The sequence below is a fragment of the Manis javanica genome, chromosome 4 (genome assembly GCF_040802235.1).
Source record: "Manis javanica isolate MJ-LG chromosome 4, MJ_LKY, whole genome shotgun sequence".
NCBI lineage: Eukaryota > Metazoa > Chordata > Mammalia > Pholidota > Manidae > Manis > Manis javanica.
In genome coordinates this window covers 72,440,212-72,464,841 of record NC_133159.1, presented here as the reverse complement: position 1 = coordinate 72,464,841, position 24,630 = coordinate 72,440,212, and the positions used below count along the sequence as shown (strand labels likewise).

Here is a 24,630-nt window from a genome sequence, read left to right as displayed (position 1 = left end):
ACACACACACACACAGAGACACACACACACACACACACACACACACAGACACACACACTTAGTAAAAAAAAAAAAAACAACTAATGTTTTAAAGTGAAGGTAGCAATAAAATTGTTATTAGGAGGATACCATTTTCCAATGAGGATGAATACAATGGACTCTTTAGAAATAACATAACATCTGGGAAGCTTTATTTAGACAAGCCTTTGATGAATGGGATACAATTATAGGGTGTTTTTGTTGATGTGGTATACATTCAGAAACTTCTAAAATCCCTGAATAATTTTGGTGGTTCTTGGGGTGAAATCTGATGATTTAATTGGCTTGCAGAATTCTTGTAAACTTAAAAAAATCACATTATATTAATGGACCTTGCAGATATTATACTAAACATGTTAAAAAATTTTTAATCTATAATCTTAAGAATTTTATTGCTGTGGTGGAACTGAATTTACTGAATCTGAATAACTGGGAAAGAGAATAAAAGTTTATTATTAGAAACACAATATTGTCATTGGTTCCTTAATTACTGCATGGAAAAAAATCCCATAATTTGGGAAAGAAACATAAATACCATTTTTAAAGTATCTAAATACGGGACATTTTAAAAAATTTCATAGTGAAAACTTAGAAATTAGAGGCCCACTCTGTTTTGGTGACTGCTTTAAATAAACTCCCCAAATTAAGCATTCACATTTATTTTATATTATATACTTAGTTTTATCTTTCCTTGAGGCTTCTTTGTACAAAATACAGGGAGGTTCAGTATGTGTACAGTATCTGTATAAAATATAGGGTTGTTCAGCATGGGAGTTGAGGCTTACAAGTATGTCAGTCTTTTTTTACTTTTTGAGTTACTTATTTACAAATTGTGGTTAATACTATATAGGAGAAATGTACTAAGTTATAGGATTTATAGTATGTTGTCAGTGAACTTTAAATGCAATCCAGCTTTTGAAGTTGAGAGATACACTTCTAAGAGGGTAAAATTTTAAAATATTTAAAGGAAATTATATATACATTAAATTGCATTCAGATATACCAAGGATGTTGTATGTACAATATGAATACATTTAAAATACAAACATTAAATTGGTGGGAGTACAGAGCAATTGAGAAACAATTGTGTTTTATTTTGAATCATTTAGCCATTTTTGCAATAACTACATGGTCAATGATAAAGCAATAAAAGAAATGCAGGAACTAGTCCTTTAGCATGTAACATCCACTAAGTAATATTTAACATAGAACATACATACATGATTAAGTCCTTAGGGACCTTAGTGGCATGCAAATATAATTTTCAAATAGTGGTAATTTTTCCTTTCCCTAAGAAAGGTGAGGTATTATTATTTTCATTTTTCAGAGGGAGGAATTTTGAAGGGAAATCACCTGATCCACCCATGCTTAGATCTAGTGGAAGATAGGCCTCCAGTCTCCTGTTTCCTAATGCAGTTTTCTTTTTCCTCTGTCAGAGTAATAATGTATAAAAAAAGAAAATACAACTATCTGTATAAACTAGTCATCCCATGGCAAATGGAAGCCATCTTAATAAAATGTTGGGAAGAAGCATATTTGTATAAATGGAAACACATTTTTCCCTTGTGCTTGTTTAATTAGGTGACATATTAAAGTAGGTAATGACTTATAAATTAAAGAGAATATAAAGAGACAGAGGAGTTTACTTATGATTATTACCTAAGTACTCTTTTTTCTTTCAAACTTTTTTTTCACATGATAAATTTGTTGCAGCAGAAAGAGGGAGAGGAAGGGAGGTAAAGAAAAAGCAAACTTGGAGAAAACTAGCTCAAGATGTTCCCCCCATTTCTTTTTGACATGTTTTTTCCTTGTCAATTCACACAGTCTCCTGTCTCTCCTATTGTCACTTTACTACCACAGACACTCCTTTGCCCTCACAGGTTCACTTTGTCCTCCTACCACAGGATGGGCTTGCAGGCCCTCATTAATGTTATGGCGGGTGGCGTCCCTAATAGGTAAAGTCCAATCTGCTGTAGTCACACACACGGGTCCCCAGGACAGTTTCATAACTGAAAGCGGAACTGTGAGAGCAGAAAGCGCCAGTGAAGCCCGGAAGTGGAAACGACCCTTTTCCTGGTGCACCATGTGAAACTAATGGGGAAGGCCTGAGCCCCCCAGGCTACTGTGCAGAGTGCTTGTAGAGTTTTTAAGTAAACCCCTTTAGATTTTTTTAATACAGTAAACCTTGGAACGACAGGAATTTGGAGAGTAAGGGCATTCCTAGAGAAAAGAACTTAAGAGAAAAAGTTGCAGGGGCCTGGAGGTGGGGAGGTGTAGTGCAGGTGTTCAGCACTGGAGAGAGAAAAGCTGGGAGCCTCCCGGAAACGTCTCAGCAAGTCTCAGAAACGAGGTGGAAGTTGAGCCAGATTGTGAAGATCAGAAATGAATGCAGTAAGATTTTTACATCCATGATGAAATCCTGCATTAAGGGAATTCTAATTTTCAGTTCAATTTCACAATATTAAACCTCTTGTGTTTTGTTCTCAGGGTGATCAAGGCCTTTCTGGTTTAATGGGCTCCCCCGGTATGCAAGGTAATAAGGTAAGATAGAGTTTTACTGTGACATTATTGGATGTCATGGATCTGGGAGTTCTTCAGCTCCTAAAATCTCATTTCAAAGTTAAGCCCAAAGCCAGTGTTTTAAATTCCCTTTTCTCAGCAAAAGGAATCAGCTTTTTCTCCTAATCCAGGAAAGGGATGCCCACAAAAGGCAGGGTTTTATGAAAAAAATTTTAAAAAGCCTTCAGTTAATGTTGGGCACAAAATTCACATGTGGAGAAAGTCAAAGTTACTGAAAAAATATTGTAGGTTTTCTCTTTTTTTATTCTATTAGAACAATAACCTACTTTTAAAACTGTGAAGTCATTTTTTAACTTTTATATGTCCCAAGTGTAAGGTACATTGGTTATATACTTGGCTTTATTTAGGATGTTCTCATTTTCTTAGGAAATAATAATCTTTGACATGATATATGTAGATATATGTATCATTCTATATAGCTATATATAAAAATATAAATGTGAAGCCTGAAGGGTAGGGTAGAAGTGAGGATTAGGTATAGCTAGCAAAAAAAAAAAAACACACAACAAAAAACAGTAGACATATGCAAATGACTAGGCTTTTTTCTGAGGTAAAAAGGAATACTAACACAGCTGGCATAATTATTTCAGAGAATATGATGTACAGTTTCCTGGATTCTCCTCTGTATATTTGGCTTTTTCACACCCCTCCCCCTGCAAACTCTGAGTTGTCGATTTCCTACAGGGGATAAGAAAGACACAAAATTTCTTTCTAAGGTATTAAGGACCCCAAAATATTGGAGGGTAGTATTTGACATGATATGGAAAGCTAAATGCATATAATAATGATCTGTGTCAGTGTCTTAACATGTCATATTCCTTTCCTCTCAGGAGATATAGGTTGGAGGTGGTATTCAGATCTTTACTTGGTTCAAATCCCATCTGCCATTTTCTAGGTACCATCGACCTTGGGGAGGTTGCTAAACTTCTCTCAGCTTCAGTTGACTTATCTGTAAATGTGGAGCTACTACTACCAACTTCATAGGGAATTGTTGGGAACATGAAATGATATAACCCAAGGAATACTGTGTCAGACAAATAGTAAGCCCTAATAAATGCTAACCACCAACTATTTATCTGGTTTTGGAAAAGATCCTGACCTTTTTGCTTTTCTTCATAACCCTTGCTGAATTATAAAATGATGAAGAAGGTCTTGATCTTATGGAGTATTTTTCCTCCCATGACCACACAAACACCATTATCTGTATGATCCTCAGACTAGTCTTCATCTTAGACAGTATGTAGAACCTGAAAACTTCTTTGAGATTGTTGGTTGCTCCCATGGAGATAGAAATTGCAAAGTGATAATTTCCAATAGAATCAGTCTTGATATACAGCAAAGAATCTGTTTGATTAATGCTACTTAGTACACCTCTGATCACTAAGTATACCTCCCAGGAAACTGTACTGATGAATAGCATCAAACAAAGAAGATCTTATAAAATGGAAATTATCTTTATTTTATTTGATATTAAATTTATTTGATATACAGTTATTGCACCCTAAAGGCTGACACTACATATGAGAGAAAAACAAACTAATCATTACTTTCTGAGCTTAAATGAAGCCTGTGGTTTATGAAATTAGCAATCCAGAGAAGGAAATACTAAGTAAAGGTTGAGTGGTTGTTGTGTGAGGAATATACAGAGAGATATTATTTATAGAGGCAGTTTTAAAAGGCTGATTTTAACCATTAGATCAGATTATCATTTTAACTTTGAAATTGTACTTACTTAAAGCAGGAGATACTAGCTTCCAAACACCTGTGTGCATACTATACAGGTCTTGACCCATCAGCACTTTAAAATACTAAGATTAATGTGTTCTTATTGGTCTGTGTAAATCTAGTAAAGTGAAATAAGAACATTATTTTAAACACACTGTGCCATGGATTGAATACCTTTCACAGAATTTTACATGATTTTTTAAGTTTTAAAATTTGGCTTTTATCATTAACTAATTGAGCCTATAGAATCCAAAGAGCTTCATATATTTTCATTCAGCAGCTGTAGCTGAATTTTTTCTGGAGAAATTTCAGTTGAAAGTATTTAGTAACTAAATTACTTTCTGATAAATGAAGTATCCATGGTTTACTACAGCTTGACAGTAGTTCACAACGTTGAAATATTTGAGATGATTTTGTAGTTTTTCTGAGAATGTTTTCCCTTTTTCAGAGTGTGTCTATTAATGGAAACTATATACAGATTTAAAAAAAAACAAGATTTCTAGGAAAAGGACAAGAGGAGTCCATGTAAACGTAAGCTAATTCACATAGGCTTGTGACAAGTTTCTATCACCCTGTCTATGTGCATGTCTTACTTCAATAAGAATACACAGCAGAAATATATTCAAAATGAGCTTGGTAGACTGTTCATGCAGTTTGTATGAAAGGGGAACAGGCAAGATTGATTACTGGGTAGAATTTATTAATTTTGTTTCATTTTTGGAACCATCTCAGTCACTATCAGAGTTACTTTCAGCAGGTAAGAAGATCTAGGAGAACCTGGAGTAACTGCTCTTTTAGCTCCAACCTAGGGACGCCTATTTCCCTCACCATTGCAATTCTAACTTTAAAGTACTAGATGAATTCTTAACGACAAGACAAGAACTCATCCATTTTGTTAGTGAGAAATCTAAGATAAGCCCTGAGTGGTCAGAGAATTCGCTCAGCGTCACTCAGAGTTATGGTAGTATCAAGAGATAAAATTTACTGAGCCCATTGTATTTTTAACTACTCTGTGCCCATAAAGAGAGATAATAAGGTGCTTGAGTTTTGATTAATATGAAGTTTATGAATCTTTTCATCTATTAAACAATTTTAGGAATTATTAATATAATTATTACTACTGATATTAATAGTAACTATTTTATTATGTACAATATTCCAGGCCCTATCTCTTTTCATCTTTTCCATTGGGACAGAAACTATGTTCAGTATGTCATAAATAAGTTAATGTGTAAAAAGGTTAAGTCATTTACCCAGTGCTACACAACTATTAATTGGCAGAGTTAGGACTCAAATCCAGGCCTGTTTGACACATGACTGTGTTCTTAGTGTTCTTAATAACTTTGAATGCTCCTTCCCATAAATTAATTAATTCATTAAGCTAATATATGTTAGATGTGTATTTCAATATTTCTGATTATCTCAAGTATGTATGCACAGGGAAGTAAAATTTTATCTTTCATGAAAGCCAAGGGAATAAATACAGTTTTGAATGACAGATAATAATGACTTCATTATTCCTTTTCTCTGGAAGTATCTGGAAATGTTAAAATTTTCCTTATGTAAGCCATATTCAAATTGTCTTTAAAATGGCTGCAAGAAAGTTGTATAGAGAACATTGACAACTCATGAAAACTGTTTGAATAAAAAAATATTAGAAGATTAATGTAAAAAGCATTGTGAAAACTACAAGTAATATTGAGATAGAAATAACAAAGCAAGAAAATCATCAGCAATATTTTTCTTCACTCTTCAGTGGATTTTTTTGGTTTGCTTCTTTCTTTTCCACTTATCTCTCTTTCCCTGCCTTTTTTCTTTTTTAGCAGTTATCACCATCTTTAAGCAGCAGTGTATTTCCCCAGATTGGTTGCCTCAACTTAGCCACCATCATGTAACTCTTATTTTCCTAGGAACTGAAGTATATTTTTCACTTCCCACCAAGTGTCTAAATTTGTGCCAAAAAGCAGATAAGTTGGATCCAGAGTACACGCTGGGCTGGATGGAAGACAAGAGTCATAATTCTGAGCTTGACTCCAGATGGAGTTTTAAATTGTTTTTTAATATAGCCAATCAGTTGCTATATTAATATTGGAAGTCTGCTATTTAAAATTATAAGAACATTAGCAGTGATTTCAGTTGAAGCAGTTTTTCTAGGACCAAGAGAATAAGCCAGATGGGAGCAATTAAGTACATTTTGGCGTGAAGATACAACTCAGAGCAATTGTGAAATATGATATGCACATTACAAAACAGATTTTTATGAATAAGATATAGCAGTTTTTTTTCCTGAGTATCAACAAATTGTTTTAGTGATAATTATAATCAGAGTGAATTCTTACTCTGTTTTGATGAAATTATTTCAATTATTTAAAAAACCTTTCCATTATATAGGAGGTACACAATAAATATCTATAAAGTTAGAAGAGCAAAAAGAACTGAAAGCATTAAGTGGAAGATATGATTTATCAGTTGCTCAAAAAATATACAGCTTTTCATAATCTAAAGCAAGGACAGCACTAAGGAGCTACAACAATACTGAACATAATGAGATCAGCAATAGAAAATCAGAATTGGCATAAAATCAGTGTCTGGAGAGAGAAATAAGGAGAGTTCTGTTGTTTCACAGTTAACTTTGTAGATTGTATCATCTTTGCCTTATCCCTATAAAAATCTGCAAAACTACATTTTACTTTGGGTTGATTCCTGGTCCAAGTGTAGTACTGAAAGTCTCATACAAATGCTGCTGTTTAGAGACTGTGCTGTCACCACCATTACCTTTTCCTCTGCAGTTCACCATTCCCACTGATTGTAGGGGATGCTGAGAACAAGGCAGCACAGTACTGAACTCCCCCACAGGCAGGCCGGTGGTTGCCAAAGTGGTGTAGTTTGTGGGACTTTGAAAACTACTCTTTGTCCAGCTATTTTCTGTAGTCTGGCTCTTGTGATTGACAGTATAACATTAAGGATAAATTCATTTGACTAAAAGTATTTCAGTTCTAGAAGTTTTTGTTTGTTTTCTTATATTTCTGTGTCCTCAAGCAAAACCTGTTATCTGTCATTTAACACCATTTTGAGAATTAGTTTATTATAAAATTTTTCTCCTTGAGAACTGTCTGAGAAGAGCTATAGATAGCTAGCATTGATGGGATCAAAGTAAAAACTGAGTACTAATTGAAGGGTATTAGTGGATCAATATTGGGAGAAGTTTGGGGCAAAGACTGGTACAAATATGTGTGTATAAGGGGAGTCTATTCCAAGAAGAAAGGGAGGTGGAGGAGACAGGTTTGTACGGTATTTATCCTATAATTTGAGTCTCCTCAAGCACTTCAATTATCTGGGATCATGCTTCTATTTATTTAGTTGTTTTTAAAATAAACTCCTTATTCCTAGCAATTCAGGACATTTATTGCCTTACTCCAAGAAGTGCCTGCTTTCTCATGGTTGTTGATTTCCATCTCATTCTGAATTCTTGCTTAGGATTTCTGTTTTAATCAACTATGGTCATCATCACTATTTCTCAGTTTTGTATAGCTTTCTCTGCTTATTTTGGCCAAAACATATTTATGGGGCTTTTTCTGTATTCCTCAAGGCATTGCTGGCATGAGTTCTGTACTGTTTGACAAATTTCATTATAGACTTAGAATTACCTAATCTGTAAACTAATGTTATTACATTATAGAAAGAGAAAATTTAATATTGGCTTTCAGACAACAGTGCAGTAGCAGTGACTAAACAGAAATCTATCTGTGATTTAGGAGTCCTTATGTTAAAGGTATGGCACATATTATTAGTGAATAAATGAACATCGCTACTCATCAGTTTAACTGCTTGCATCGTTTCACCCAGTGCTGATGGTCAACTTCCTCCTTATGGTTTTCTTCTCAAATCAGTGTCATATTAAATACTTGGAATCTATTTTCCACCCAAGTAGCACTCATGTCCATTCAAGTCTTTCCATCAATTCATTCATTCATCCAAGTGTCTCCATCAGTTCATTAATGAACGTTTTAGTACTGCTACTCTACTCTCTGCATCTGCCTTTTTGTGTTACTTTCTGTTTTCTTTGACAACAGCTTTCTTTCTCAGCATAGTTTCTGCTTACTCTGAAGCTTTTACTTATACTTTGGCACCCTAACCTTCCTCTTAAACTTTCTTTGGGAATCTTTCCAGCTTCAGTGCCCACTACTTTCTTTCTTTCCTATTTTAATAGTTGAACGATTTTTTTTAAAGAGAGAGATTGGCCCAGTTTCTCCCTACTTAGGCAAAACTCTTCATTCCAAGTGACCTTATAGGCTCTTGACTGGATCGTGTGTCGGCCACCCTTGGATGGAGTGCCGTTTCCCGTGCATTTGAATCTGAGCCAACTATGGGCATATAAAGTAAATATGTTACACCAGAAGCGGGAGGCTCCAGCCCTTAGGCCTACATTGTAGTGGAGGCCTGTTGGCTATGTGCAGGATATAAATGAAATGAATGTCAGATATGGCATAAGGCAGATTTATTGAGGCAAAAAGTATAGATTATACGACAAAGCATAGCAGACTACTCCATAGGCAGATTAACACCCCGTTGGTGGACTGTTAGCACTCTTTTTGAAATATAACCAGTATATAAAATAGGAGGTGGAATAGTCATGATTTTTCTGGGGAGATTCTTAGAAAAGGGAGCTTTTCCTTATTAGGTCACTTCCAGGAGGTTGACAATTATAAACTGTCATGGCTCTGACGGGCATTATTCTTACTAGGTAACTGAGATTGTAATGAAGTTAGAGGTCTGTTCTCAGGCAAATTGCATCATCTTGGTTTGTTTGATCTTGTTCCAGCTGTATTTTTCTGCTGCGTCTTTCTTATCAGTCTCAGGCCTTTCTGACTGCAACTTCCATATCTGGCTAATTAAGCCAACTCAGGCCCTTTGTGTGTTTCATCCTGCCATTCCTCTGTCCTACCTCAAACAGAAAGGTAGGCAGGCTACTCAATTCTTGATAAACCTATCAAGCCAATATGATTCCACCTTACTACCTACACGACTTTGGTGAAATCATCTAATTTCTCAGCTCAGTTTTCTTACTTGTAAAAATGGAGGGACACCTGCTTCATAGCATTGTTACAGAATTAACTAAGTGAGGTATTTGAAGTGACAACATATTCCTCCTTATGTGCAGAGCAGTTTAGTGAAAGTGCTTTTGTTCCTTCCTTACATTTCCCCCTCTTTGTAACCCTTCTTTCTCATCACCACTTCTCTGATCTCTTTCTAATAGCCCAGTCGCAAAGGAACTGAGGTCCTGGAGGACAGGCCTTTTCTTCTGCCCTGTTTCTTCCTTCTGTTACTTCCTTGTTACTAATATGCTTTTATATAACATACAGGTGACATGAAAGTCTTTGTCTCCAAACTTGCTTTATCACTTTTTCTGGTCTCTCAGGTTCTCAACAGACTTCTTTCTTAAACATTTTATTGTTGTTTTAAGTTTAACATCTCAAAAGCTGCTTAAATCATTTCCCTACTTTTCAAATAGGTACCTCTTCTGATTTCCCCATTATCTAACCAAAGCATCATTTCCTTCTCTAATTCATTAATCCAAGTTGATAATCTCTTAAGTGTTTAATCCAGAATAATTCTTTTCATTCCTTTAGTCTACATGCTGAAATGCCAAAAACTTATTTGAATTTGCAGTATATTAATTTGAAGTTTTGGATATTTGTAAATTGTAACTTATTTCAATTTTTTTGTGTTATAATTTGTTTAAAATCCTATGAGGTTCTTAAAAAGGGGAACTTTTTCTTGTTTTTTTTATATAGGCCAAAATGTAGTAAACAGTAGATTGATTTACTGATTGTTGATAAGCGATATACAAATAACTCAAAAGTGTTCCTGTATTGCTTTCTTCCTGTCCTTCTTTAAGCTTCTTTCATTTTGCTCGGAGAAGATGTTTCTAGAGGAAAAAGAATAATCTATTATATATGTTCAGGTGTTAATAATTGATATTAAAGATTTGATTTTGGCTCTATTATTTGAATTTTTTTTTTTACTAATTTCTTAGCCTTATAAAACCCCAGATGATGGGCCTGTGAGCAGCCTCCTTCATTTGTCTTAGCTCATAGATGGAGTGTTATGACAATGATTTGGATTAGGGAAACTGCCTGGATATGATCCAGTGTTTCTGTAATTACAAACAGATTATATCTGAGGGCATTTTGCTTCAGCATTAATAGCTAAAACTAACTTTTAAAAAGTCTCAGCGAAATTTAGGAAATCTATTGCTGGATACCTGCCTTTTCTAAAAGAGGCTGTTTTTTTATTCTCTATTCAATCCTAGTCTGCCATTTTAGTTGATAACACAACAGTCAAAATTAATTAAGAATTAAGAATTAATATATTACTTAATAAAAATTGAATTCCTATTACATTAAAAAGATTAAATTTAATAAAAAATAAATTAGAATTAAATTTGTAATGATGAAGAAACCAAAAGTTGGGATAAAAGACAACTTAGAACATTCTACTGTGTTAGTTTCTTGATTTACGTGGGTTTACTTTTCATAGCATGTCTTCACCTTCATCCTTGCAGGGTCTCAAGGGGCACCCAGGGCTCCCAGGACTCCGAGGTGAACAAGTAAGTACTCCCTTCATAAAACGTGTATATCCTCCAGTAAAAGACACACATTAGGGAGCTGCATTGAGAGATGATTTTACCCTATTTACTGTTTCAGTTTTTCTTCTCAATGATTTTTACTCTGTTCAGTGCAGAACAAACTTTTAATTATCTGTCACAGTTTTGTTTTTGTTTTTTCAGATCCCAGAATGACTTTCATTATCTGCCTAACATGTTCCAGAAAAACAGTTCTTAAACCTTTGTGATTCATAACCCCTTTGAGAACTCATAAATGCTATGAACCCTTTCCCCAGAAAATACACATATTCTTGCACATGTGTGCACCTGCCCATGCACACATGTGATTTTTTTGTACAGTTTACTAAAGCCTATCCATACCTGTTAGTTTCCTCACCCTTGCATGAGGGAATGCAAATAAATTTTAATAATAGTACAAATTTGAATGGCATATATGCTATTGTCCATTATACACATATAATATATTTAAAAATCAAAATAGCTGGCGACTGTTTAGTTCCCAAATTACTGACCATGTTATTCCTTTTCTCTCCCCCTACAAAGAAATAATATATCATTATGTTATAGGAAAAAATAAAGTCATATTTCTTAGTTGCAATGCAATGTGTACTAGGCCAGTATGAAAAAAGCAGTAAAAAGGGCAGGAGATTAGAACCTAGGGTAATGGATGCCGTTACTAGAGATTCAGCAAAGAGCCCCAGGGAGCCCTAAAGGGAGCTCCAGAAAGAAATGTGATGGATTGTCCCTGAGGGATAGATATAAATGAAGAAATGAAGCCAGTTTTCTCTTTCACTGATGCCAAGTGGGACGGTACATTCTGTTCAGTCCCTGAGGCACAATTTTTCAAGATTACTAATCACTAGACATGGCAAGCAGAGCAATATACTATTGAACCTTGAACAACCTGAGTTTAAATTGTATGGGTCCACTTAATATATAAATAAACACAGCATATTGGAAAACTTTTTGGAGATTTGTGACAACTTGAAGAAACATTCTCTTTTCTCGAGCCTTTTTTATTGCAAGAATACAGTATATAGTACATACACAGTTTGTGTTAAAATCAACTGCTCATGTCATCCATAAGACTTCTGGTCAGCAGTAGGCTATTAGTAATGAAGTTTTTGGGAATCAAAAGTTATACACAGATTTTCGACAGTACGGGAGACAGTGCCTCTGGCTCCCACGTTGTTCAGGGGTCACTGTATGTATCCGTAACAGGTGCAGTCTCAGTGGCCTGAAAATCAAACATGCTGAAAAGCAATTGAGCATTTATGGGAAAAAAATCAGAAGGCCAGGGTGGGAGGGATTAGTCCTTGGAGATGGGAAAAAAAAAATCTTAGAAAGCTGCTTTGGCAGAAACATGTGGATTCCAGTGAAGAAAATCTGATATTTCACAAGTAAGTGAAAATTTGATCATCTGTCAGTACTGATCAGTTCTCTTACAATTGCTGTGTAACCAGTTCTCTTAGTACACATGCTGTTGTCCTGAGGCATGCTGTTTAGAGAAGTCTAAAATCAAATTTAAAGGTTGGAAACTATATTTTGGAGTCAGTTCTTTCCTATTTATTTTCAGGAAAACAGCAAAGCTGGTGATAACTGTGAAGAACAACTAAAATCATTTTGCTTTTCAACTCTGAGAACACTGGACATTAAGAGGGGCATAACTAATTTGTTAAGAAACATTCACTTCTGGAAAATTTGTAAATAATCTATAAATTGCTCAGCAAACACTTGGGAAAAGTAATTATATCATCTGTGCAAGCTCTAATAATAAGAACTGTCATTTACTGAGTCTTTATTAGTTGCCAACTGTACTGCTATTAACTACAACTTCTAGTAGTATAATTATTTATTGAATATTTCCATATGTTAACTAATTCAACACACTAAGAATTATTGCAGTTACTTCCACTTTTAAGTATACTTCCACATACTGCCCTGTTTTCATCGCACAATAATCCTGTGACCTAGGTTATTATTCGATTTTACTGATAAGAGCCGAGATGTGGAGCAGCCCCGTGGAGTTGTGCTGGGATCCTCAGTGGAGTCTGACTCACTCAGAGTGTGTGCTGCTATGCTCAGAGTGAGAAGATGGGGCAGACTTCCTAGTCCTCATTCTCCAGGGGCTGGAGATAGAGCTTTCTGTCTACATTCCTCCGTTCAATCTACATATTTAAGTGGACCAACTTATTTTAAAACCATTTTTAATTAAATATTTAAGTCATAGTGTTGTTTTAATTTTTTTTTTTTGAACTTCTGTGAGTGTCTGATATTAGGGTTGGTTGGCTTAGAATATGTTTACCCCGCATAAAACTATGCTGAATGCTTATTGTTTACTTTGTTTATGGCTGTTCCAATAAAGCAGAGTTTAGCCATCCAGCCGAATTCTTTTCTGTGTTTTTCTCTGTGCTGCTGAAATGTGTTAGATCTCTACATGTTGCCTTAACAGCCTCTATGAAAATCCATTCAAAATCAGATTTCACTTCTGTCTTAAAACAGAAAGCTTTTTGATAGAAGTCAATCTAATTTGGTTAGAAAAGTAATAAAAGGGATGGTAGTTGGCCTTTGCCAGAGAGTGACCTACGGAATAAAAACGACCTTTGTAATTTGTTTCACTCCTTTCTATTGGCATACCCAAATATAACAAGGTTTTATGAATATCTGGATATAAGCCTGTGTATTTTAGAATTGCATGAGGCGTAAAGGAAATGGTTGTAAATGGACTGCAGCAAATCTCATAGTTGGAGGGTTTTCCCTAGAGTACTGTTGGAAGGTATTTACACTTCCAAACTATGCTAAGGAGGCAGCTTTGAGTGGTGGTCTCCAGGGTCAGACTTAATTTAAATCCTGGCTTCCCACTTACTAGCTGAGTGACTCCACCAGTGACAAATGCTTTTATGTCTCATTTTTATCATCTGAAGGATAGGGATAATGATACCTTACAGGGTTTGAGCAGTTTGAATGAGATAATACATATAAAATACTTGAAATAGTGCTTGACACATGATAGGTGCTCAATAAATGGTGTTATAGGAATAAAATATCATATACTGTATATAATATTATTAAGGTAGTATTTAGTACATAAGCATGATTTCTGAGAGTCATAGGATATAACTCTCCACATATAGGGAAAAATTTTATTCTATAATTCTCAGAAAGCAACTTTTTATTTACAATCAGTTAAATTATACATTGTTATATATATATATATATATATATATATATATATATATATATATATATATAGATGTGTGTGTGTGTGTGTGTGTGTGTGTGCGAGAGAGAGACACACGTGCACATGACTTCTGTCAGATTGTCTGGGTTCACATGCAGGCTTTGCTACTTATTCACTGTGGCATCTTGGACAAATTTCATAGCTTGTCTGTACCTTAGTTTCTTCAAATGTGGAATGGAGAAAATAGTATTTCCTAGATGTGAAATAGGTATAAAGTGCAGAACATAGTGATTATCACATAAAAGGCACTCAGTACATGGTACTTGTTGGACAAGGGAAGGAGGGGTGAAAGGGGTGAGACTCATAAGAGAACAAAATCAAGAGATGAATTCTGAGAAAAGTGAACAGACATTATTAGGATCCTATGTCTCTAATGGAATTGGAGGGCAAAAGCTTTTCAACTATGATCTTCCATTTATTTTTCCTTGGCCTGTTCTTTCTCTAGATTTTCCAAAGTTTGAGGAGTTTTATAGTGTTCCTATACTTAAAATGGAGGTAGCACTCTTCTGTCTATGCCCGAGCAGAAGAGCAAAGAGCTAGTATCTTTTATTATCTCTTTTACAACTATGAAATGAATTTTACATAATACATAAGGAATCTGTGAAATTTACATTGTCCTCACCATTTGTGACAAATAAAGGCAGCTCAGCATACATTCTTCTGGTATTTCCTTGGTTCAAAAATTATTTAGTAGTTGTTGACTGAATAAACGGATGAATGGGTGACTAATGTGTCAGTGAAAGAAAGCAGAGACAAATGGAGCTATTTCTTCTCACTTTTCTATCCACTTCTGCAACAGGTCTCCTTTCTTATGCTTTTGAGTTTTTATCAGCTTTCCTTGAGCAAACCTTGTTTTAAATAAAAAATTCACTGTTGTCAATTTAAAATGAGTTTATTATCCAAAATTTACTGAGTGAAGTTTTAGATAAATCTATGTCACGATACAGGCATTTACTACTTAATATCCATTTACTTAGACTTGCTGTAAGAATAGGTTTACTTTAGAAAGGAAGAAGAGGTTGGTTTTGAAGTTTCCTGCCCTTTTAGTCTCTAGGTCTCGTGCTCAGACAATTAAGGAGAGTTGTAGAATTATTTAGACAAGAAGGAATTCAATCCAGAAGATACTGGTTATTAAGGAATGTACCAACTCTCTCTAGAACAAATATCTTCTTTATTTGTGTTGTACTAGATTTTTCCATTCTATATTTATCATTATTAATTGTCATAATTAGTCATTGGTATAACATTTAGGGTCCTAGTCAAAAAGTTTTATGCATTTTTGTTTAACAATTTGGCTCATTTTAATTCAAATAGATAATTTCAATCAGATAAGCAATGTGCAGGATCCTTAGTATTTTTATGGGTAAAAAATTCTTTCCAAGCTTGGGCATTATAATTCTATCAAATTTGTTTCATTGGGCTTTTTTTGACTTTGTTGTATTGTTTTATTTATTTTATTTCTCATTTCAGGGAATTCCAGGATTCACTGGTAATATTGGTTCACGTGGTTACCCTGGCAGGCAGGTGAGGTAACTATATTTACACTTCTTTTATGTTCCTCTTCAGTCATACCCTGTATGTTTTGATTTCTGGAGTTAATGTTGAAATGATAATTGGTTTATTTTTATTAAATGGTAGATTGCACAAAGCAAAATAATTTCAATATCAAAATTATAAAAATTCTTCACAAATTTTATTGCAGGAAGTTTTATTTAAAATTAGTTTTTAAAATATGTTTGTTGTGATGTAGAGTGGAATCTTCAAAATTAAATGCCCAAGGTTCTACTGAGATCTTAAAGTAGTCCTCCTGCTGATTTTGCAATACTGCCACTGACTAAAATGATGTAATGGTTAAAGTAAAGAGTTAAAACTGTATAAATCATATCATTTTTTATTAACACAGGTATAAGAACTTGGGGCACAGATGGCAGTGCTTCATATATATAATACCCCTGCCAAATGCTTCTGAGTTCACTCTTTATGTACTACTTTAGAAAGTCATTTTAATTCATTTCATATTTGTTTCCCTTTAATTTCTAACTTTCTCTACTTCATGTAGACTAATAAAAGAACAAATTTTCTTTCCTAGGTTTTCATGCATTGATTATTTTGAAATTATTCATTTAGCATTCTAGAAAACTCATTTGTAATCTCTTTTAAATGCCAAAAAATAATCTATTGTTCATAAAATTCCATTTTTTTAGGCCTTAAAAATATATAGAGGGTATTGTATGTCAGAGTCTTACCACCAAGTGATGATTTGTGTTATCTGAAAAACACAAAATATACTCAAACATATAGACATTGATATGAACTTAAAAATGTATTTCTTTTAAAAAGTTTATGAGATGTATTTTAGATAAGTTAGTGTTTTAAAATGTTTCCAATAAGAAATAATATAATGAAAAATTACTTTTTTGTGTCTAATGTGTGTTAACTTACATTATTTAAATATCAAAAATATACTTGTGTATAGATTATATACAGTGTGACTTTTGGTTCTGAAATTCTAAAATTCCGTGAACATATATAGTCTTCATTAGGTATACAGAGTTCTGAATTTTATAGTTGTGAAAATGATACCTCTTTATATGCCCTTTTTTATTAATCTGTTTATTCACAACTCTTTAAAAAATGCTGTAATATGATTATTATGTCTTTTGTTCATTCTAGGGTTTAGCTGGAGCAGAAGGAAATCCAGGTCCCAAAGGTGTACGAGTAAGTAAGAATTTCATCATCTTGTTAATCATGCTTGCATAAAAATAGACTGAAATATACAAACTACCATTTTCACTTTTTTGTAGGAATTTTGTATGTAATGCAGATTTAGCCTGAAAATAAGTATGCTTGTTTACTAGACATTTTCACTGTGAAGCCACAGAAAGCAGTCATATAGTGGTAGGTTTTACATCATTCTTTTCTGTTATTTTCTAGTTCCTAGCGTAATGTCTGTTTTATTAGAATACGTTTTCTAAACACCTGCAGTATTGTTTATACATGCATATGTATAGACCTAAGAAATCATGATGAAAAAAACATGAAGAGGCAAAAAAATTTACATTAATTCAAGGCTGAAATAATATGATGATGCAAAAACTATCTGGAGTGAAGAAATATCTGTAAAGAAGGAAATAAGCTTATCGTATCAAGAATATACCATTGCATGCCCAAACCATTAAAGGAGTTGTTAGGCATTTTTATCAATCATTAAGGGAGTAAAAAAAAAATTACTGTGGTATGTTATATAGTGTGCTAGAAATTAAAATTAACACTTGTTATAGAAAAAATTAGTAAACTAAAATTTTTGTTTTTAAAATTCTTTATTTTTAATAGCTACTTACTTTCCAGAATCTACATCTGTGCCTTATATTATCTAAAATACTTTTTTGAAATAAATAAAGTATAAAGTATTTAAACAGTGAGCCCTCTAATGTTTTAAATTTTTTTAATTCTTAAATATTTTCAAATACTTTAATATAGATTTTCTTCTTCTATTTTGCTATCAGTGCTGTGAAGCAGGAGAATAGTCTCCATTTTATAGATGAGATAATAGTAAGCTGAGGAATTTACACAAGTTGGCAAAGTCATAACTGGCCACAACTAGAACCACGGTCTTTTCACCTTTAGTTCTTGACTCCTTCTGCTATCCCATACTGTCTTCTGCAAACCCTTGCATTAAAGTGAAAATATGGGAAAAAGTCACTTTTTTTTAATGAGAAACTGCATCCAAAGCACATGTTAACTTGGATTTGAGAAGCAAGAAGAGATTAGTGGTTAAGAACATGGGCTTTGGAGTCAGAGAAGCCTGCTTTTTTTTTTTTTAACCCCTTATTTACTAGCTTTATGACTTCAGATGTCACTTAACCCTTCTGTGCTTCATTTTTCCTAAATCATTAAATGGTGATAGTGAAACTTACCTTTAAGGTAGTTATGAGAACTACCTAGGTTAACATTGTTAAAGCACAGTGCCTAGGACATGGCACACACTTTCTATGCAGAGTCTGTCATTTTATTGAAATTGGGGAGTTTCTTCTGTGTAGCCAGAGTAACTCCAAGACATGTTATTTTGCACTATCATGCAATTTTCTCTTATTGCCTCTTTTCGTATTGCCTCATTGATTCCTATAACCTTTCTAAATTTTTCTTTATACCATTTTTGCACTATATTACACATTCTTTCCTTGTTGCTTTTTTCACCATTTGCACTGGAAATTATTGTCTAAGTTGTAACTTTTAGATTTTGATGGCCAAATTCATAAAAGCATTTTAAAAAATAACAAATTTAATATTTTTTTCTGAAACATTTTTTTCCTTGGGAGTGTTCAGGAGGGCCATTTGTAGGTTTCACATTCACAAAGAGTCTCAAATACAGATTTTTGACATAAACTCTAAATGTATTTAATAAGACAAAAGTCATAAAAACATGCTGACAGGATTATAATATATTTTTAGTCTAATTTGTGTCCTGTTATTGGACTATGCCACACTTAATGCACTGTAAATTAATATTTTATAAATCATGTAATAATGATCTTTTGGCTGGCACATTATCTGATTGCATTTTTTGGTGCTAAGATAATTACTTTATTAGATGTAAATATTTAAAGCAGGTGATCATTTTGTAATCCTCCTTTGGAATTCCTTGGGTATTAATATGTGCAAGGTGCCTCAAAAAATAGGTGTGTAGGGTCTCTTCTGGCCTTTCAGTGGCCCTGCTGGTAACACAAAAATGCCTCCAACTGCATATATGGCTTTTAATCCAAAAAGCAAAAACATACATATATATTTTATGTTCTTTGTTACATTATACAGTAAGGGTGGAGTTTTAAGAATGTCTACAATGCTATGCGATTTCTTTGGTGGATGCTGCTGAAATTTTATTTGTTAGAATTATCATGATAATTATATAGAAACCTTTGTGAAACACTTGTGTAATTACTCATTAAAATATTTACTTCCAAAACGTTGTGTTTGTACCCTGTGCAGAATATGCTGAGTAGAAGTCTGACTTTTCAGCTCCTGAGTTCTCAGTTGATTATTTAGTTTAGTGATAAATGTACACCAGTTAGGGTGTCTGTTCTTTTTATTTATAAGCAAAACTCCAGTTGTATATATTAAAACAAAAGTTAACATTTTTAAACTTGAAGCCATCTGTTGTTAATGATTCTGAGAAAATATGTGCAGCTTGTCATCATAGTCCTAAATGTTTTGGTATCAGAAACACTCTTTGATGCTTTATTTTAAAAGAAACCTTCCCCATCTCCAGATGCCCAGCTTTCAAGCAAACAAATTATAGCTGATTCACTTATTAATGTTAAGTAGAAGGAACCTACAGTTGACCCTTGGAACAATGTGGGAGGTTAGCAAAAATCTAAGTAGCCAACAATCTGTGTATAACTTTTGACTTCCTCCAAACGTAACTACTAATAGCCTGCTATTACCAGAAACCTTACCGATAGTATCATAGTCAATTAACACATATTTTGTATGTTATATGTACTATATACTGTATTGTCAAAATAAAATAAGCTAGAGAAAAGAAAATGCTATTAGGAAAATCATAAAAACAATAAGATACATTTATAGTACTGTACTGTATTTAATAAGAAAAATCCATGTATAAGTAGACCCACACAGTTCAAACCCATGTTGTTCAAGGGTCAACTGTAATTCTTTTTCTTTTTCTTTTTTGCTTGTTCTTACAATCTGTAGCACATAGGGAATTTTAAAGGTATTTTTCCTTGTCATAGAAAAATGTTCCTCTTCTCTTGGAAAGGCCTAACTAGCTTTCACCCTCAGGAACTAAATCTCTTCCAAGGTTCTTATTCCAGGCAACATAGAATTGATTCCTGAGACATCTACTTTTTAAAATAATTGTAGTAAAATATACATAATATCAAATTTTCCATTTTGGCCATTACTAAGTATGCAGTTCAGTGGTGTCTTAATTCAGGCTGCTATAAAAAATATACTATAGACTGGGTGATTTAAAAAACAAGCATTCATATCTCACAGTTCTGGAGTCTGGGAAGTCCACAATCAACATGCTGGCAAATCTGGTGTCTGGTGAGGACCTACTTCAGGGCTTGTAGACAGTCGCTTTACTGCTCTATCTTCATATGGCCAGAGAGCAATCATCTATCTCACATCTCTTCTATAAAAGCACCAATCTCAGTCACGAAGGCTCTACTGATCTAATTACCTTCCAAAGGCCTCACCTCCAAATACACATTGGGAATTAGGCTTTTCATATGAGTTTTGAGGAGATAATTCAGTCCATATCAGGAGGCATTAAGTACAGTCACACTGTTGTGCAGCCATCACCACCATCCATCTCCAGAACTTAATCTTCCCAAAGTGAAACTCTATACCCGGTAAAACAATTACTGCCTTCCCTCCAGCCTCCGGCAAACATTCTGCTTTTTATCTCAATGAATTTGACTACTCTAGGTACTTCATTTAAGTGTAATCATACTATAACTATTCTTTTTATTCACTTATTTTACTTAACCTGGTTGTCTTCAAGGTTCACCCATGCTGTAGCTTGTGTCAGACTTTCCTTCCTTTTTAAGGCTGCATAATATTCTACTGTATGTATATACATTTTGTTGATTTTGTTTATGAACACATTTTGTTTATTCATCTGTTGAACATTTGCATTGTTTCTAACTTTTGGCTATTATGAATAATGCTGCTATGTGTCTACAATGACACTTACTTTATTAAAACTTGAATAATTTTTTAAATATATATTATTATGGAAGCATTTACTCTGAAAAGTCACCATTCTCTGATTCAAAAATAAGTAGCCCTTATTTAGAATTTAGTCAAAATAGTCTCCTGTATCACTCCTATGAATTCTTTTATACCTTGCTTTTTTCTGTACCAATAAACCATTCTTTTTGTCCCATCTCCATTTCACCATCTCATTCAGTGATATTTTTCTGTTTTCTCCTTGAGCTTTCATTTACCCTTAAGTCTTCTGACACACCTGTTCCTCAAATGTTATCTCTCTCTATGAGCTTTCTATGCATCCCTATCTCCAATTCCTTGCCAAGATAGTAACATTTAAATGCTTCAACATCATGAGAATTCAAAATGACCAATAAAACTCAGCCTCTTTCTACCAAATTCTGCCTTTTTATTTGTTTTCCGTATTTCTGTCAGTAGTTACCATTTGCTTATTAGCCCAACCTTACAGTCATCTTTGCCTCCATCTTAAGAAACATATACAAAGACGTGTTGACCCATTGTAATGCTACTGAATTTTATAAATCTCAAATCTGATTATATCAAAACTATGCCTAAATGTTTTTAATTGCTCACAGTATAAATTTAAAACTGCTACCCTTTCCAGCCCTATCTCTTGCCAGTCAACCACAGAGAACTATTTGCAGTTCTATGAAAATGCCTTGTCATTTAATTCCTATTGATTTATTGAATGATTGATTAATGGCAGGCACATTGTTAGCTGTTCCTGGAATGCCTTTCCTTCCCTTTAAGACTCAATCAGATGTTGCTTCCTCTTTCCTAAATCTTCCCTCTGGGCAAAGTTGGTCATTCTGCCTCCAAAGTTTCCACTGTATCTTGTATTTTTCACATCGCATATCACATAATCATGTCACAATTATCATATGATATTATAATTATTTATTTACATGACCCTCTTTCTTAATAAGCTGTGAACTTTTTGAGGGCACTGACTTTCATATTCATCTTTATAATGCCAGTTCCTGGCACACAGTGGGCACTAAAGTAATATTTTTTGAATCAATGATCCAGACTCATTTTCCTTCAACTTTGGACCATTGAACTCCTAAGAAGTTTTTCTACATTCAGTGTTTCCTATCTCAGATGTATTCTGTATCCTATCAATGGATTGATATTTTAGAAATTCAACTTGGTACAAGGGCACTACCACACTTACCCAAAGTTACCACTTAAAAATACTCCCTGAGTTCTCTCTGTTATGTGTCTGCTTGCTGAAATTGCTTTGCTTGGAGGGATCTTTCTCCATCCTCTGCTTATCAAGAGTTTCCTTGCTCTGTAGACCTATCTCAAGTGCTGGTCTCCTTTGAAACCTTCTTTGATTACTTTTATCTCCTGCCATATTGGAATTAATCTCTTTCTTTTCCATACTTCTTATCATCTTTTGATACTTCCATTCTGCCTTAACATTTTATTAGTTAATCATGTACATATATTTTCTGCCCAATACAAAATTCATAGAAGAAAAGGACTTGGTCTTGTTAAATTGTTAGCTGCCATGTCTCATTACATTCCTTACTTTTATTTTTAATAAAAGATTGATCTGTAACTTCTGAAAGAAAAGTAATAAGGTGAGCAGAAGTTATTCATTCTGTTAAACCTTATGGTTTCATATTACTATGAAAAAAATGTGTATCTCTATTTGGAATTATTACAGAGTATATATTCAAATGAAACAATATAGAGATTATTTACTTACTTTAAGGGTTTCATTGGCTCTCCTGGAGAAGCAGGACAACTGGGACCTGAAGGAGAACGAGTAAGTCCATTTCCTTCAATTATTATTTATAAAGTGATATACTTATAATAACATACAGTAAGGGTCATAAACTCAGCTGTCTTTCTGAGTGAAGCAAGCTAGCTTTAAGAAAAATCACCTACCAAAAATATAATTAGACTTCCTTCAGTTTTACTGAATTTTGTTTTAAGGAAGGAGTTGACACTATTTTAAATTCAAATAAAAAAATTGGACTATTACAATATGAAATTTTTGTTTTATAATTAATTAATTTTTAAGTATGTTTTTTATAATTGTTTAAAAATTTTTTACATTGAGGTACATACAATAAAATACATAAATCTTAGTGTACAGCTTGATGAATTCTGACATGTGTACACACTCATGTAACCATTACCCAGATCAAGATATCAAACATTCTTACTAATTTTTTTTCCTTTTTCTATTTCAACCTAACTATAACCTCTTGACAGGTTATATATTTTACAAAGCCTCAGAGATACATTTTTTTTCATAGTTTAGTAATAGGTAATAGCTGTTCATAGATAAAGGTACTTATGAATAATGACAGAATCTTTGCAAAATGCTGTGTTATACTTAAGAATTAAGTTATGTACAGAATTCTGGCATTCCAACTTGAGGTACATACAATAAAATACATAAATCTTAGTGTACAGCTTGTAACTTCATTACATCTGATTTCCAGGTCCATATGCAGTTCAGTGATTTCTTTTTTACATTCCTTGACTTAAACCATTAATATTAATTGAAAAAAAAACAGAATTGAACATTACCATTACCATAAGGCTTAAAAATAGAGAACTACATTCAGAAGTTAACATTCAACTCTGTTATTATAGCAGTACTGTTCAGGCCAAAATTTTCATTTCTGGAAACTGATTTTTGTCAATGTAAGTTTAAATAATTCTGTGCAAATATATATTTTTTTCAGTGAGTGAATTGAACCACACTTTCTTGTAATTATTTGTGAATATTTCCACAGAGAGGAAATATTCTAAATTTAAATGTACTGTGATTTGGACAATCAAAATGTTCTGTGTTCTTTGGTGAGATGAGGTGAAGATTTTCCCTTGATGAACATACAAGTCATTTCACTTGCAAAAAATTTTCTTCAGTGTGATTCCACAGCTAAGCCACTTAACTGCCATGTGATTCAGCCTACTTAAAGATGTTTCAAATCCATCATGCAAAGAATGAAACTGCTTCTTACTGATGCAAAAGAGAATATACAGTTTACGTTGTTTATTACTCTGCTGCTTATGATACAATCTTGACCTTTTGGCATGAAGTTATTTCTAGTAAATGATGCTGGTAAACTTTTTTTCTAGTAGATAAACCATAATTATGTGTCCTTGCAAAATGTTATCATCTTGGATTTAAGGATCCCAGTGTTGACACTGACCATCAGTAGGCATACTCACTAAGTTTGACTGGTCTGTATAAAACTATCAAGTCCTGTCTTAAATCATAACAATAAGACCATTTTGTGATATTGTGGTACCATATCCTAATATTATGGGATACTTCAAAATTCTCATTAAAACTATGGATGACATAACTAACTGGGTATTGGTTATAAGACATTTAAGTAGAGAAAAACAGAAGAAAATAATATAGTGCTAATCATTCCTGAAAATAAATGGGAAAAAAGAGTCCTTTCTGGAAGTCAATAATATACATATGCATATTTATATGAAAAACCGCTTATATAATTCTGTCTTCATTATCCTTAAGTTTCCTGCTGAGATTTAGTGAAACTACTAAAGTTTTAGGAAACAATTATCTTAATTTTTATAAATAGTTGGCTATATATATTGTGTAAAATGTATTAAGTCCTAATGAAATGAGTGCTACTTCTCACCTATGAACTCTTGATAGAGACACGAAATA

The 24,630-nt window shown here is 33.5% G+C and overlaps 1 protein-coding gene across 4 annotated transcripts in view; it reads left to right on the top strand.

Moving 5' to 3' along the window:
• Window positions 1-24,630, top strand: part of COL24A1 (collagen type XXIV alpha 1 chain) — a 364,470-nt gene that overhangs the window by 59,758 nt on the left and 280,082 nt on the right. For all 4 annotated transcript variants that reach the window (XM_073234227.1, XM_073234226.1, XM_073234225.1 and 1 more), the window contains 5 exons: window positions 2,527-2,580; window positions 10,910-10,954; window positions 15,684-15,737; window positions 16,887-16,931; window positions 22,687-22,740. In XM_073234227.1, the coding sequence (XP_073090328.1) occupies window positions 2,527-2,580; window positions 10,910-10,954; window positions 15,684-15,737; window positions 16,887-16,931; window positions 22,687-22,740 (252 nt within the window). The remainder of the gene's footprint in view (window positions 1-2,526; window positions 2,581-10,909; window positions 10,955-15,683; window positions 15,738-16,886; window positions 16,932-22,686; window positions 22,741-24,630) is intronic.